At 48.0% G+C, this 17,309-nt stretch overlaps 1 protein-coding gene across 1 annotated transcript; it reads left to right on the top strand.

Moving 5' to 3' along the window:
* Positions 1-1,478: 1,478 nt before the first annotated feature.
* LOC142906869 (uncharacterized) lies at positions 1,479-6,996 on the top strand. The gene is made up of 3 exons (XM_076055578.1): positions 1,479-1,572; positions 3,448-3,510; positions 4,719-6,996. The coding sequence occupies exon 3, from the start codon at positions 4,729-4,731 to the stop codon at positions 5,755-5,757; it is 1,029 nt and encodes a 342-aa protein (XP_075911693.1). The 5' UTR covers positions 1,479-1,572; positions 3,448-3,510; positions 4,719-4,728; the 3' UTR covers positions 5,758-6,996.
* The last annotated feature ends 10,313 nt before the right edge of the window (positions 6,997-17,309 follow it).

Raw genomic sequence — 17,309 nt, 5'->3', positions numbered from 1 at the left:
GTGTACGTTGAACTTATTTCGCACCATACGTAGCCAACCATGCTATCTGTGGGTTTCTGTGTGAGTCTCTGTGTGTATCTGGAACTTCTTTTGCACTGTACGTAGCTGAACCTGCACAGGAGGAACGGCTGGTATCTGTGGAGCTGTGGGCTGGGTACATCTGTCAGCAGGAGCGAGAGACAATGAAGCTCCCAAGCATTCACTACGTTACCAACATCATATTTGCACTCATAAGTCGCTTGCCTAATTGCCTCGGCAACTCAGTGTTTCGTATCGAATCTCATCTCAAACAAGCGAAGGACCCCCCCCCCCCCAAGTGGCAGCTGCCCCTGTGTGGCACAAGGTGGCCCTGCACCGGCCTGCACGTGGACATGAGTCTGTCGGTAGGGGGCGATCATTGACGCGCCATCTCCGTTGTGTAGTTTCTGGATAATGTTTGGAATTACCCCAATTTTGACCGTGACACAAATATGCAATGACCTGCGCGTTGTGAATGACACAACGCTATGTTTTATAGCCGCCGTTAAGCAGGCTGTGCATATTTTGGTGAATGTTACTGGGGTAGCCAGGTGTGTCTGTCGGTGTTGAACCTTGAATCTCTGCAATAAATAGAGAATGTGCTACCGTATTCTTGGTTCTTTCGGTAAAGTTACGTAAATAGAAAAACAAATTTGGAAAATAATAAATTGATGAATAAATGCCATTGGTCGACTGACTTAGATGACTGGGCCCCCCACAGTGTGTACACACACACTGTGTGTGTACACACACACACTGTGTGTGTACACTGTGTGTGTTTGCACTGTGTGTGTACAAAGTGTGTGTGTACACTCTGTGTGCAAACACTGCAAACACTGTGTGTGTGTACGTACACACACACAGTGTACGTACACACAGAGTGTACACACACACAGTGTACACACACAGTGAGAAGTACACACACTGTGTGTGTACACACACACACAGTGTGCACACATACAGTGTACACACACACAGTGTACACGTACATACAGTGTACACACACACACAGTTGTGGCTGAGCTCACACACCTAAGGGGTCTCTGATCAAGGGAGGGAGCAAGGGAAAATGAATCTAAATCAACTTAAATTCCAACCCCGCCCTGTGACGTCACCACTCAGCATTACCTCATCGGCTTGAAACGCCAGGGGGAGGTGTACCTTGCTAGTGACGTCATGTCACCAAGGTATTCATCCCACTCGGTCCACTGCGCCCTTGAGCGTGACGTCACCTCTGCCTGGGTCACTTCCCTTACCTGTTCAAGTAGAATCCTTATTTGGGCAAAGCTACTCCCGGTGACTGGCGGCTCATTAACATAATATATTCATGAAAGTCATCGCGAGTTTAGAGTTTATTGCGACGTGTTCGGCACCCACGCCCATCCCTCCACATATGAACCAGCCTCATTAACATAATTTATTGAAGTTACAGAGCCGCTCATTGTGGGAGGGGAGTGTTTTTAACCCCGAAAGTGACGTCATGTCAACTCCTGCTGCCGCGTGACATCACGAAGTAACAGGAAGCTGCTGCTCCGCCGTGCACTGAAATCCGAGGTGAGAAATTCTCATCGCGGTTGTGGTGGTGGTTGTTGTGGTGGTGGTGGTTGTTGTGGTGGTTGTTGTTTACCGAGGTAGAGCCTCGCTCTCTTTCTCGTAGGGATGTCAATTGAGTAGCAGCGAGTATGGAAGCGATGTCCAGGTTGGAAATTTACAGCACGGGGCCTAGCCACGCGGGGCCTTGCCTCCTGCCCTCACCTGATCGCGTTTGCTTCAATTCTCTCGCTTAAGTTTAATTTGTCTTCACTCGGCTCGCCACTTTGTCACTTTGTTTTACCTGTTGTGGTGGTTGTTGTGGTGGTGGTTGTTGTGGTGGTTGTTGTGGTGGTTGTTGTGGTGGTTGTTGTTGTGGTGGTGGTTGTTGTGGTGGTGGTTGTTGTGGTGGTTGTGGTGGTTGTTGTGATGGTGGTTGTGGTGGTGGTTGTGGTGGTGGTTGTTGTGGTGGTGGTTGTTGTGGTAGTTGTGGTGGTGGTTGTTGTGGTGGTGGTGGTTGTGGTTTAGTTTTCATAGTTTTCATTTATTTGGTATAGCCCTGTGAGCCATTCGGCTCTTGAATCGGGTGCAACTGCAACAAACAAAAAAGCAAAAACATGAACAAGGAAACATCTTAAAGTGACTTTGTGCATGTGCAAACTGAAAATCCAGGAAAAAATATAAAAATATTCCTGAAATAGCACCGTACACCAACGCTGTGTGCAAAAATCCCAGTGGGATGCAAGTCAAACAACAAGAAAACTTAGATTAAGGCCATCAGTCTAACTCCGTACTACAATAAACAAAAACGAGGCCAAACCAATTTTTTTTTAGTAATCACCAAAATAAAGCCATAAATGCAATATAACAGTGATCATAGGAACTGTGACCAAATGTTTTACAATAAACTACATAAATAACATGTAACGCCAAACCCTAGAGCCACAGCTGGCTGCATGAGTCACTCCACAAACAACAGGAGCATCAGTCGGAGTATCACATTTTTCAATGCACCTTTAAGATCAGCACACTAAATCAAATACAGATAATACTTTGCAGTGGTCGTCCGGAGCAAAACATTTGATTTTATTTTAGGCCACTGAGTAGCAGTGGCAGCTAGAGGTGTACAACTCCTCTAGAGCAGTTTTAAGTGAAGATCTCATAGGTAGTGATTCAAGTTGCAGTTTATTGGCAATAGTGGTGGTGGTTGTGGTGGTGGTTGTTGTGGTGGTGTTTGTTGTGGTGGTTGTTTTGGTGGTGGTTGTTGTGGTGGTAGTTGTGGTGGTGGTTGTTTGCTGATGTAGAGCCTCGCTCTCTCTCGTAGGGATGTCAATTGAGTAGCAGCGAGCATGGAAGCGATGTCCAGGTTGGAACTTTACAGCACGAGGCCTAGCCACGCGGGGCCTTGCCTCCTGCCCTCGCCTGATCGTGTTTTCTTCAATTCTCTAGCTTAAGTTTAATTTGTATTCACACGGCTCGCCACTTTGTCACTTTGTTTTACTTGTTGTGGTGATTATTTTGGTGGTAGTTGTTGTGGTGGTTATTGTGGTGGTTGTTATGGTGGTGGTTGTTGTGGTGGTGGTTGTTGTGGTGGTTGTTTGGGTTGTGGTGGTTGTAGTGTTGGTGGTGGTTGTGGTGGTGGTGGTTGTTTACCAAGGTAGAGCCTCGCTCTCTCGTAGGGATGTCAATTGAGTAGCAGCAAGCATAGAAGCGATGTCCAGGTTGGAACTTTACAGCGCGGGGCCTAGCCACGCGGGGCCTTGCCTCCTGCCCTCGCCTGATCGCGTTTGCTTCAATTCTCTCGCTTAAGTTTAATTTGTCTTCACACGGTTCGCCACTTTGTCACTTTGTTTTACTTTTAAATATTCACGCAGTTTTTATTTAGTTCTTTTTTACCAGGCCAAGCCCGCTTGAGCTGCTGTACCGCTTTTGTTTTCGGAAGCGACCTGCCCACAACACAAGGTGAGGCTCGTCAACAGCGTGGCGGTGTTCACTCTGGACGCGTGGCGGTGTTCACTCTGGACGCGTGGCGGTGTTCACTCTGGACGCGTGGCGGTGTTCACTCTGGGTGCGTGGCGGTGTTCACTCTGGGCGCGTGGCGGTGTTCACTCTAGACGTGTGGCGGTGTTCACTCGTTCACTCTAGACGCTTGGCGCTGTTCACTCTAGACGTGTGGCGGTGTTCACTCTAGACGCATGGCGGTGTTCACTCTAGACGCATGGCGGTGTTCACTCTAGACGTGTGGCGGTGTTCACTCTCTGCATGTGGAGTGGGGACAACCGGGGGATCTGGAGGGAAATCCACGCGGCCACAGGGAGAGAGAGACACGTAAACTCCAAATATACAGCAGGCGCCAGGGTCGGGATCCAACCCACGACTTCCTGTATGCCAGGAGAGGTAGTTAACATCTCACCACATGTAGAGAGAGACATGCAGCCTCGGCAATGTTGATTGATCTTCAATTAATTACTTGGTGGAGTAAGGAAGCATTAATACTGAGAGGATGAAGGTGGCCAGGCATGCGTCTGGACACACCACCAACTATTTACCATGCCAGTGTGTGACAGGGTCAAGTTTGTATTTGCAGTAAAGTCTATTAACTCTATTTAGCATGGAGGTTATATCAAAACAATAGTTTATTTTTGTTTTCCTCTGGGACTGTTTGTAAGAATGGAGTCGGGAAGTTATCACAGCACACGTGCAGCTGAAGTCGGAACTGCTCATCCCAGCATTCAAGGACATCTGTGCCTGGCTTTACACCTCTAAGTTGCGATTTAACATTAATTTATGCATTTATGCATAACACAAATAGTATTATTTTCCACACCCTTTGCTATGTCAGCTGAATTTAGCTTTCATAAATGTTCCTTTTGAAGCCAGACATCCGAAATTGTGTGCTCGGAGTTTTGGGTTAACATTCATTTTGAAGATACGAGGGCTTCCAGGCACGTTTATGACCATTTGCCCTCTCATTGTGTGCCATAACAGCCCTTGTGATGAATTTGGGACACTTTTTCACTATAAAATGAACATATGAATAAGTATAGACATGTAAGTCACGTGTGACTGTGTGTATGCATTCCTCTGTACATCGATACTGACGTGTAGATGGTGTGGATATAATTTTTTTCTGTCTGCAGCTGACGCTTCCTCTGTCGCTTCCTCTACAGAATTTGTCTGATGGAGAAAAGGCACTGGGCGCAGCTCGGTGCAACAAAGCGACAATGCGACCGGTGTGCATTCAGCACGGATCGTCCTGACCGTTTGAGACGGCACCAGAGAACTCACACAGGAGAGAAACCCTTCAAGTGCAGTGTGTGTGAGAAGGCGTTTTCACAGTCACCAAATCTTCATGTACACCAGAGAACACACACGGGATATAAACCCTTCAAGTGCAGTGCATGTGGGAAGACGTTTACACTTTCAGCAAATCTTCAAAGACACCAGAGAACTCACACAGGAGAGAAACCCTTCAAGTGCAGTGTGTGTGGGAAGGCGTTTGCACAGTCATCTGCTCTCGTAACACACCAGAGATCACACACGGGAGATAAACCCTTCAAGTGCAGTGTGTGTGGGAAGGCGTTTGCACGTTCATCACATCGTCATGTACACCAGAGAACACACACAGGAGAGAAACCCTTCAAGTGCAGTGTGTGTGGGAAGGCATTTACACGTTCACAAAGTCTTCATGTACACCAGAGAACACACACGGGAGAGAAACCCTTCAAGTGCAGTGTGTGTGGGAAGGCGTTTGCATATTCATCTTCGATTGTAAGACACCAGAGAACACACACGGTAGAGAAACCCTTCAGGTGCACTCCGTGCGGGATAGTGTTTGCACTTTCATCAAATCTTCATGTACACCAGACAACACACAAGCATCAGAAGATCCACAAGGAGTGGAGTCGGAAATCAGCTTGTGAAAGTCAAAGTGCCGCAATGAGCCCATCCCTCATGAAACAAGAACCGGAGGAAAATCCCAGCTTGGACACTTTTAAAGGTATCGAGGTGAAATATGAAGTGGTGAAATGTGAAGAAGTGATGGTGAAGAGCGAAGAAGTGAAGGTAAAATGTGACGATTCAACTCCAAAATCGGACCTTCACATCGATGGAGGCAACGTGAAGCAGGAGGAGAATTCTGACTGTGAGGCAGAGCGAGGCAACTCCCAGCAGTTTGTGGAAGTGGAGGTGTGGGTGGACTTCCTCTGAGACAATACAAAGTCAAATGGAGACCCGGTAAATGTGTAAGCCAGAGACGATGTCGCTCCAATAGATGCACCTTTGTCACAGGCCTTTAATGACAAGAATGTGAAGTTGAACACTAAATTCCTAGGTGCAAATTGCAGGGGAAGAGCGGCCAGTCTTTGTGGATCTGTGGGTTGGGTAGATCTCTAACCAGGAGCGACAGCCAATAAGCTCCCAAGCATTCACTATGTTCTAATAATTGCATTTATATGGTGCTTGCTTAATCGCCTCTGGCAATTCAGAGTTTTGTATCGTATCTCGTCTCAAACACTCGAAGAGCATCCCCAAGTAGCAGCTGCCCCTGTGTGGCACAAGGTGGTGGCCCTGCTCCGGCCTGCATGTGGACAAGAGCCTGTCAGTAAGGGGTGATGGTTGATGTGGCATCTTGGTTGTGTAGTTAGTAGGTAATGTTTAGAATTTGCTCAATTTTGACCCAGACGCCAGCATCCAATGGCCTCATTTTAAATGGCGCAATAGTATGATGTACATACACTGTTAAACGTATTTTTTAAAATAGCTTCTTGTTAATGCGATGTGAACCTGATGCAGTATATTTCACTGCAGTAATTCAATTTTGTGAATATTCCTGTCAATAATTTAGAATGAATACTTGTCTGATTGTGTGCGTACATGTAACATTTTGTCTATAAGGGTCAAACATTGAATAAGTGATGTTAGGACAAAGTGTGTTTTGGAAGTAACCTGTACAGATAACTCAGGTGAGACTCATTGTTCTTGTGATACAGGTTAAAGGGTATTTTTGTATTTTCAGGAAGCATCTCCCTCTGGAGCAACTCATTGTCTTTTCAAGTAGGGAGCACACTCGGATCATTCATAAGTTAGAAGGCATACCACACAAAAGTTACATGTAGAGGAGATACATTCTCTACAACACGAATTATAATTTAGTTTTACGTGTTGGCGTAGATTTTGTCGAATTAGGACGAGAAATGGTCCTTGCTGATTAACGTCTGGATGTTCACAACCAATGCTTGAAGCAAGCCTGACTGCCTGCGGCGCCCCTCACAACCATTTACGGCCTTGGGCCAGGAAATTAACGAAAAAAATTGCACACGAACGACGCATTCACGCAAGCACCTGATGCTCCGATTTGAAGTTTGAAAATGAAACAACTTTGAATTGTATTATGTTTTGAATTAGATAATTGTATTTCTTCATTAAAAGCTTATTCATTGAAAACGATATTTTGTGTGAATTTTCTCTCGTCTTTAAGTAGATGGCCTTGCCAGAGGTTCAGTTCGATGGGGACTTTCACCTGGTTGGGATCGCGGGATTGAGATGAGGCGACACAGAGCTGGCCGTGCGTGAAGACCGCCGTCCGCAGATCGATTACAACGCGATCGAACGTCTGTTCCTGCGCCTCCATCGTTCATGCAGGGGGCGCGTAGGTTTGCAGTGCCCCCTGCATGAAAACGACAACGTGCAGCGTTAGTCACGAAGTTGTGCGCAAGCGCCACAACAAGGCGCTGTGAGCTGACCTGCCACCACGTTTATGGGTCAACAGGAGGCATCCGAGAGATAGAGCGAGGTGCGTAGGGGTCGACCAAAGTAAACCCCTGGCCCCTGTTGTATATGTGGGTTATGAAAATTTGAGCTTCCCGGCTAAGGTCTGGTTTGTACGCTCCACCATCCCATTCGCCTGGGGGTGGTATGCCGTAGTTTGGTCCTTCTGGATTCCGAACTCCCGGCACAGCACCTGAAATAGCTCTGCCTCGAACTCACTACCCTGGTCAGTAATGACTCGTTCAGGGATCCCATGTTTAAGTACGTATTGTTCCACAAATGCTCTGGTGACCACAAGGGCCGTTTTATCTGGGATGACCACCGCCACTGGGTAGCGCGTGAAATACTCCACCGCCACGAGGATATACCGGTTGCCTCGGTGTAATCGTGGGAATGGCCCCTGTAGGTCGATCCCAACTAGCTGGTTCACCCGTCTGACATGGATCGGACTCAGGGACACCTGATACTGCACCGGTTTCTGCCCACACTGCTGACAAGCGCGGCAGCCCTGTACCCAGGTGGCCACATCTTGTGCCAGTTTGGGCTAGAGATACTGGCGACGCAGGGTCTCCCGAGTGCGCCGTTCCCCATCATGGCCCCCTAGCGGGTGATCATGCACCAACCGTAGCAGCTGGGGCCGCACCTGGGCGGGAACACAGATGCACCCCAGCTGCCCGGCTTCGGTTAGTTCCCGCACCACTCCGTTCTCTACACGCAACCGGGCATACAAACCACTCCAGGGTCCCTGCAGGGCGACCTTTTCCTCCCGCAGGGCTGCCTCCACCGCCGCCAGGTCCGGGTCCCGCCGCTGGGCCTGTCTCAGCTGCTCATGATCCAGGCCCGGGAACGCAGAGCCGACGTCCTCTTGGATCTCACCGGGTGAGGCTGAGTGGCCCGTCGGGCCCCGGGATGTGGGCCCCGTGCCCGCCGGGCGGTCCACTGGGTCCCTGGCTCCTTCTGCAGGGACCTCCGTGGCACACACGGCACTTTCTCTCAGCGGAGGGGGGTTAGTCTCAGGGCGCTCCAGGGGGGCCGTTGCCTGTCGGCATCGTCCCTCCGTGAAGTACGGGCAGGCCTCCTCCGCCCTCGTCACGGCGCACACCGCGGGTCGCCTTGACAAGGCGTCCGCGTTTGCGTGCATCCGCCCTGCCCTGTACTCGATCTGCAGGTTATACTCCTGCAGCTGCATCAGCCACCGGGCCATCTGCCCCCTGCGGTTCCTTGAACGTTAGGAGAAACTGCAGAGCATAATGGTCAGTTCGCACGCGACATTTCCTGCCGTACAGATACGGCCGGAACTGCTTACACGTGAAAATCACGGCATACAGTTCCTGACGGGTCACGCAATAATTCAGCTCGGCCCCGCTCAGGGTCCGGCTGGCGTATGCGATGACCCACTCCGTCCCACCCTGCACCTGTGACAACACCGCGCCCAGCCCACTGCTGCAGGCGTCAGTGTCCAAAATAAAATCGGTGGAAAAGTCAGGGAAAGCCAGGGTGGGGGGTATGGGCGAGGTGGTCCTCCGTCCACTGATAGGGGTTCCTAGTGGAAGTGAGTTGGGTGAGGGGGCATGCAATCTCGCCGAATCCCTTCACAAATCGACGACAATAAGTGGCTAGCCCCAAAAACGACCTGATCTCCGTCAGGTTCCTCAGTCTTGGCCATTCTACTACGGCGCGTACCTTCTCCGGGTCGGTGCGCACCGCTGCCTCGCTGACGCGGTGTCCGAGGTACCCAACCTCGCACTGCGCAATATGACACTTACGCGGCTTGAGCTTGAGATGGGCTTCTCGCAGTCGTTGGAACTGTGGTGCCACGACAGCGAAGCCGCTCCGTGGGAGCCGTGCCTGCAACGGGGGTGCTGCGGCAGAGAAGCCACCAGGCTGCCGTCGCAGCGCTTCCCCCACCACCCTCCACGTGAACGCACACACGCACTCACGTAGGGTCTCGTGGGGGGGTCACCTGCCCCTGAGTTTTCACCCGCAGCTCGGGGTTAGCGTGGACGAGAGGGGCACCGCGGCGTATTCGCAAGGTGGTTAGTACAGCCATTTAAATCATGCCACGAGGGGCAGCAGCGAGGGGGGGAGAAGAGACGAGTGGGGGGTCACGGGAGAATGGGGAGACAGGGGGCAGGCACCCCAACAATTCATATTCTTGGTTCTTTCAGTAAAGTCACCACGTAGAAGGGAAACAAAATGAAAACCGCGACTTTTTTCAAATTTTCTTGCTGTGGTTTTCACACCTGATGATGATTGCTTGTGTTGCAGTCGAAACGTCGTGAGAATTTTATTGTTTTATATTTTTATTATTTTATTTTTTCCCTATCTTCGTGGTGACTTTACCGAAAGAACCAAAAATACAGTTGAGATGGTTGTGGACTTCAGGAAGAATACAGCCCCACTCACCCCCATTACCCTGTGCGACTCCCCAGTCAAACCTGTGGAGTCCTTCCGCTTCCTGGGCACTATTCTCTCCCGGGACCTCAAGTGGGAACTGAACATCAGCCCCCTCACCAAGAGAGCTCAACAGAGAATGTACTTCCTACGGCAGCTGAAGAAATTCAACCTGCCAAAGACAATGATGGTGCACTTCTATACAGCGATCATTGAATCCATCCTCACCTCCATAACCGCTGCTGCCACTGCCAAGGACAAGAGCAGACTGCAGCGTATCATCCACACTCCCACCGCTCCAGAAGGACTCTGACCCAATTCTCCCTCCTGCCCCCCTTATGTCCCCAACGCCCGTTCACCCCCGGGTCACATGACGTCATCGTGAGCATCCAATCGAATCCTCTTTGCGGCCATTTTGAGCGCTCTGGCCGTTGGGGGGGGGGGGGGGGGGTCGCGTCATCCCCCCCCCCTTCCCATTGTCTCTGTGCCTGCGTTCCTCGCCGGTGACTCATCGATAATCCCCTTGCTCCCTCCCACCTAAGTCTACTCTTTTCGGCCTAGGGGCTTTACCCTCCCACCCCACTGGTTACCCTGCTGCTGGGTGCTGGCTGAAGTTCCCATCCCCCCGTGTTGTGAATGCTTCATCGCGGCCGGCCTGTAAAGCTCTACGCCCCCCTTTTTGGGGGGGTCACCAGGTAATCCGGTCTGGGGGCTCAGCCAATTTCCTGGTCCGGGGAAACCGTGGAACGTCCCTGTTAGTGGAGTTCTCGGGTGAAAACCCATCGTACCAGGTGATCCCTCCTCGAGACCCTACGGGGGTGCATGTAAGTGTTTAGTGGGGCGTGCGTTCGTGGGGGGGGGGGGGGGGCACATGTAGGGGGTAACGGCGACCAAGCTGCTCCGCTGCGGTGGCACCACACAATCTACCAACCCTCGAGGACCTGCACACCTCGAGGAGCATGAGGCGAGCGAGGAAGATTTGTGGCCAATTCCTCCCACCCTGGACACTTCTCTGTTCCAGCTACTCCCCTCCGGCAGAAGGCTGCGGTCCATCGGGACCAAAACCTCACGCCACAAAAACAGTTTCTTCCCATCTGCTGCTGGCCTCTTCAACAAGGCCAAGGGCTTACACTGATATTCTTAGTTTTTTCGGTAAAGTCACGTTGAAGAGAAACAACAAAATATATATAAAACAATAAAAAATTCTCACGACGTTTCGACCATAACTCAAACGGTCATCATCAGGTGTGTCGGTTTGCATAAATTTATTTTGAAAACGGCATATTTATTTATATATATAAAAATAACGTTTGCGTCACGCGCAACGATGGCAGTTTGCCAGGACTAGTCCATCTATTTTTTTTTTTTTTTTTTTTTTTTTTTGAAAAGAGGAGGGGGGAGACGAAATTTGTTTTTATGTATGCTGTCTGAAAGGCACTGTAAGCGTGAACAATCAATCAAGAACTGAAATGATTTATCAAATCTTTCCAATGATTGCTAAGATAGAATCCATCTTCTCGGTTGAAATTGTCTCTGTGTTTGTATATGTGGATAGCCTCATGAACGAATCTCTCATGGAAGCCAGATGGCTTACAAAGAACCTCCGTCTTGGAAAAGTCAATGGCATGTGAGCCTACTGAATTAGAACAATGATCTGCTACGGCCGAGGTGTTGGTCCTACCGTGTTTAAGGTCTGCTTTATGTTCACGAATGCGGTCCGAGATATGGCGTTTGGTTTCTCCAATGTAACTACTACCACAGAGGCAACTTAGTTTGTAGACACCAGGGTATTGTATGTCCGGAATCACATCTTTTACAGACGGAACCAGATCACGGATTTTATGTAATGTGTTGAAACGGACCTGGATCTTGTGTTTATTCAAGATTTTGGAGATCTTTTTTGTGATCCCAGCAATGTAGGGTAAAGTGATGGTTTTGAAAGGCTCCTCAAGAGGGTTCTTCTTCATGGTTTGAGTGATAGCTTTGCGGATTGTATAGTCGGAGTAACCATTAGCCCTAAGAGCTTGGTGTACGTGCTTGAGTTCACTGCTTATGTGTTCCTGGTCGGATATGCATTGGGCTCTATGATACAGAGTCTTGATGAGAGAATTCTTCTGTGATGGATGGTGGTGGGAATCCGGTTTCAGATAAGCATCCGTATGGGTAGCTTTCCTGTAGACAGAGTGGCTCATTGAACCATCAGGTCTCTTTTTAATTAGGACATCCAAAAAAGGTATCTTGCCATCTATTTCGACTTCCATGGTAAATCTGATGGCTGGGTGTATGGAATTGATGTGGTCGAAGAATTTGTCTAGAGCAGGCCGGCCATGTGGCCAGATGACAAAAGTGTCATCCACGTACCTCTTCCATAAGGTTGGGCGCAGAGTGGCAGTCTGGATGGCGTCAGTCTCAAATTTCTCCATGAAAATGTTAGCTATAACTGGAGAAAGGGGGGAGCCCATTGGGGTGCCCTCAGTTTGTTTGTAGAAAGTTCCATTCCAAGTGAAGTATGTATTGGTTAAACAGTGTCTCACCAGGGGGGGTACCTCAGTGTTTTTTATTGTTTTATATATATTTTGTTGTTTCTCTTCAACGTGACTTTACCGAAAAAACTAAGAATATGAATTACTGCAGTCACGAAAGCTTTAAATCAAAATTTAATCGCCTCTACGGGGAGGGTTTTCACATAACTTTAAGATCTTTCAACAAACTCCGGGATAAGAAAGCTCAGCTGATCGAGTCTCTCACCTTCCTGAAGAGATGCCGCGACTCTGGGGTAATACCAATCGCATTTACACTCACCTCTGCTACTGTAACTTCTTCTAATGCGAAACGAATTCTTTTCAAAACTAGCTTAGCTCTTATCTCAGAAAAAATCAGACTTATACGCACAGAACTAGATCAGTTAGACAAGACACTCTACAAATCACACTTATCATTGACGGCAATAATGTCCACATCGGATTGGGAACATGTAGACAATATGACTGCCTCTTCAGCTGCTACTATGTCGACCAAATGTAAGGAAAACCTGATTTCCAAATTTAACCTCCTCTTAAACAAAAGACCGGACCCACACACCAAAAAGTTAGACGTTAATAAAGTCGTAATTAATCGCAGTAACAGTTCTATTTCCGATGGTCTGAAATCCGTTTTAGCTAAAGGTCTAAACTTTGCAGTCACACCTAAACACATACCAGTTAATGATATAATTGCCCAAGTAGACGTTGCTCTCAGGGGCCTGGGTCACATCGCTGCAGACGTAGCAAGATCTGAAATCGCTGCAACCCTCAAAAACGCTAAGATGCCAGCTAGCAACCTCAGCAAAGATGAGCGTTTTGAATTATATAAATTAAAAAAGAGGAATGATATTGTAGTTCTCTCAGCTGACAAAGGCAATGCTACTGTTATCATGGATAAAATAGAATACAACAACAAAATTAAAGAATTACTCGACGATGGTAGTTATACAAAAATAAAAAGAGATCCCACCAACAGCCTCGTCACACAAACCAACAAAATAATTTCTGATTCAACCGCATTAATTGATCAATCTAAACAGTTTTTGTTGAAACCTTCTGCTGCCAGGCCACCAAGATTATACGGCTTACCAAAAATACATAAAGTTGATACACCTCTTCGTCCCATAGTCTCTACTATCAGCTCCCCCACCTACAAACTAGCTCGTTTTTTGTCTGAAATCCTGCGTCCTTTCACTGGAAAGACCACCTCTGCGGTACAAAATTCTACTCACCTGGTATCAACAATCAAGGGTATTTCCCTGTCCCCAGACGACCTGCTTGTCAGTTTTGATGTAGTTTCCTTATTCACCAAGGTTCCTGTACCTGACACCATTGCAATCATTGAAGACTTGGTTCATCAAGGACTAAACACTGAGGTACCCCCCCTGGTGAGACACTGTTTAACCAATACATACTTCACTTGGAATGGAACTTTCTACAAACAAACTGAGGGCACCCCAATGGGCTCCCCCCTTTCTCCAGTTATAGCTAACATTTTCATGGAGAAATTTGAGACTGACGCCATCCAGACTGCCACTCTGCGCCCAACCTTATGGAAGAGGTACGTGGATGACACTTTTGTCATCTGGCCACATGGCCGGCCTGCTCTAGACAAATTCTTCGACCACATCAATTCCATACACCCAGCCATCAGATTTACCATGGAAGTCGAAATAGATGGCAAGATACCTTTTTTGGATGTCCTAATTAAAAAGAGACCTGATGGTTCAATGAGCCACTCTGTCTACAGGAAAGCTACCCATACGGATGCTTATCTGAAACCGGATTCCCACCACCATCCATCACAGAAGAATTCTCTCATCAAGACTCTGTATCATAGAGCCCAATGCATATCCGACCAGGAACACATAAGCAGTGAACTCAAGCACGTACACCAAGCTCTTAGGGCTAATGGTTACTCCGACTATACAATCCGCAAAGCTATCACTCAAACCATGAAGAAGAACCCTCTTGAGGAGCCTTTCAAAACCATCACTTTACCCTACATTGCTGGGATCACAAAAAAGATCTCCAAAATCTTGAATAAACACAAGATCCAGGTCCGTTTCAACACATTACATAAAATCCGTGATCTGGTTCCGTCTGTAAAAGATGTGATTCCGGACATACAATACCCTGGTGTCTACAAACTAAGTTGCCTCTGTGGTAGTAGTTACATTGGAGAAACCAAACGCCATATCTCGGACCGCATTCGTGAACATAAAGCAGACCTTAAACACGGTAGGACCAACACCTCGGCCGTAGCAGATCATTGTTCTAATTCAGTAGGCTCACATGCCATTGACTTTTCCAAGACGGAGGTTCTTTGTAAGCCATCTGGCTTCCATGAGAGATTCGTTCATGAGGCTATCCACATATACAAACACAGAGACAATTTCAACCGAGAAGATGGATTCTATCTTAGCAATCATTGGAAAGATTTGATAAATCATTTCAGTTCTTGATTGATTGTTCACGCTTACAGTGCCTTTCAGACAGCATACATAAAAACAAATTTCGTCTCCCCCCTCCTCTTTTCAAAAAAAAAAAAAAAATAGATGGACTAGTCCTGGCAAACTGCCATCGTTGCGCGTGACGCAAACGTTATTTTTATATATATAAATAAATATGCCGTTTTCAAAATAAATTTATGCAAACCGACACACCTGATGATGACCGTTTGAGTTATGGTCGAAACGTCGTGAGAATTTTTTATTGTTTTATATATATTTTGTTGTTTCTCTTCAACGTGACTTTACCGAAAAAACTAAGAATATGAATTACTGCAGTCACGAAAGCTTTAAATCAAGGCTTACACTGACTTTAACATTTTATCTACAAAATGACACCTTGCCATATTTACACTATGTTACCCTATTTGTATTTTTAGATTGTATCTCATAGCTAATTTATATTCAATATTTATTCAAAATTTTACATACTTTAGCCCCTTAGTGTTAGTTAGACGTTGTACCTTTAGTATAGTTAGACTTGTATACCACTTATTTATGATTTAAGATTCCTATATGTTGAATGTAAATTCCTTGTCTGTGCGAACTTTCATGGCGAATAAAACCCTTTCTGATTTAAACCCTTTCTGATTAAAGTCATGTAAATAGAAAACAATAATAAATAAAAAATGTGTTTATTTTTATTATTTAAATTGTCATTTCATTTAAGTTTTTTTCTTTAATGAAACATGTTTTTTTAATTTACCTGACTTTACCGAAAGAACCAAGAATATTAATTCCTGCAGTCACAAAAGTTTAAAGTCAAAATAGAATGCACCTCCACTAGGCTCGCCTCAATCTGCGTGGAGGCTTGGCCCCCACACACACACAGTGTGTACACACACACAGTGTACACACACACAGTGTGTACACGTATACACACAGTGTGTACACGTACACACACACAGTGTACACAAACACACAGTGTACACACACACAGCATGTACGTACACACACAGTGTACACACACAGTGTACACACACACACTGTGTACGTACGTACACAGTGTGTGTACGTACACACACAGAGTGTACACACACACAGATTGTACACACACACAGATTGTACACACACAGTGTACACACACACAGTGTACACACACACAGTGTACACAACAACCACCATTCGCCACTAAGTGGCGGTGACGTCACCACGACGCTTGTGCCAGGCTATGTGCACCCTGAGGCCACGTGAAGTGTCGAACGCCCGCTGGCAGGAGGTCACGGGGCAGACCCAGGTGCCACGGGTCGACTGACTGAGATGACTGGTTGATGCACCACCTGTGCCCCCTACTGTGCCAACCTGCTGTGCTTTAGCCACCCGGCGCTCCGCTCGCTGTTGTGAGCGTCGCTCCTCCGCCCTCCGTTGTTGTTGGAGGGCGACTGCCTCCAACTGCCCAGTAGCATCCTTCACGAGCCTCCTCCACAGAGGCCGATCTTGACACCGCTGGTACCAGTCATCGGCAAGTCCACTCAGCTCCACGTCCTCCTGTACCACATCACTCCATCTCTTCTCTAGCCCGTGCCGCGCCCACTTAGCCCCCTCAATCCGGCCAAACAAAAGCTGTTTCGGCATGCGGTGGCTGGGCATGCAGGCTACATGATCCAGCCATCGCAGCCTTGCCTGCCGGAGGAGCTCACCGATGGGACCTTGCCCAGATCTTTCAAGGATTTGTGAGCTCCTCACACAATCCAGTCTGGTTAAACCCAGGATGGATCGTAGGCAGGCCAGCCTAAATGTTTCTAACCGGCGAAGATGTTCCATTAGGGGGGTCCACGTTTCGCAAGCGTAGAGAAGGGAGGGAATGACCGTGGCCGAGAAGACCTGAAGCTTAGTGCGGAGCGACAGACCAGGTAGCTTCCACACAGCGTTACGCAACCGATGAAAAGATATTGCCGCTCGACTGATTCGGAGTGAGACCTCTGCTGTTAAACTGGAGCCAGTCATAAGCACACTGCCCAGGTATGGGAAACTCTCCACTCTCTCCACAACTGCCCCATCACCGATTGGGAGTTGTGGGGGTGGAGTGTCCGATGGTACAAAATACCCAGGCAGGTGCTTAGTTTTGGTGGGGCTGATGGTAAGGCCCCACCTCTTAGTGGCACGCTCCAGTCTCAGCAGCAGCGTCTCCAACTCCTCCTCTGACTGAGCAGCTATTACCAAGTCATCAGCATACATAACGTGGTTGAGCAATAGGGAGCCATCCCTTGACCGCACCCGGGCATCGATTAGCCTCCCATTATATCTGTACCATATGGAGATTCCCCCGGTACAGCTATTGAAGGCTTCACGAACTACGTGGTCAAAATAGATGTTAAATAATGTGGGAGCCAGAGGACATCCCTGTCGCACCCCAAGGTGTACAGGGAATGGCTCTGACTCCCGGCCACGTAGTTTTACCCGGGCCCGCTCACCATCATGAAGGTCCTTAATGATCGTGAGCAGAGGGTCAGGTACTCCAAAAGCACGAAGAACGACCCAGAGCCTAGGCCTACTGATGGTATCATAGGCCTTGACCAGGTCAATAAAGCAGAGATGTAGGTCTTGTTGGAATTCCCTACACCTC

Source organism: Petromyzon marinus, chromosome 71 (genome assembly GCF_048934315.1).
Source record: "Petromyzon marinus isolate PM22_M1 ecotype Great Lakes invasive population chromosome 71, UKy_Petmar_22M1.pri1.0, whole genome shotgun sequence".
In the NCBI taxonomy this organism is placed as follows: domain Eukaryota; kingdom Metazoa; phylum Chordata; class Hyperoartia; order Petromyzontiformes; family Petromyzontidae; genus Petromyzon; species Petromyzon marinus.
The sequence above is the reverse complement of the archived record's forward strand: the minus strand, read 5'-3'. Positions and strand labels throughout refer to the sequence as shown.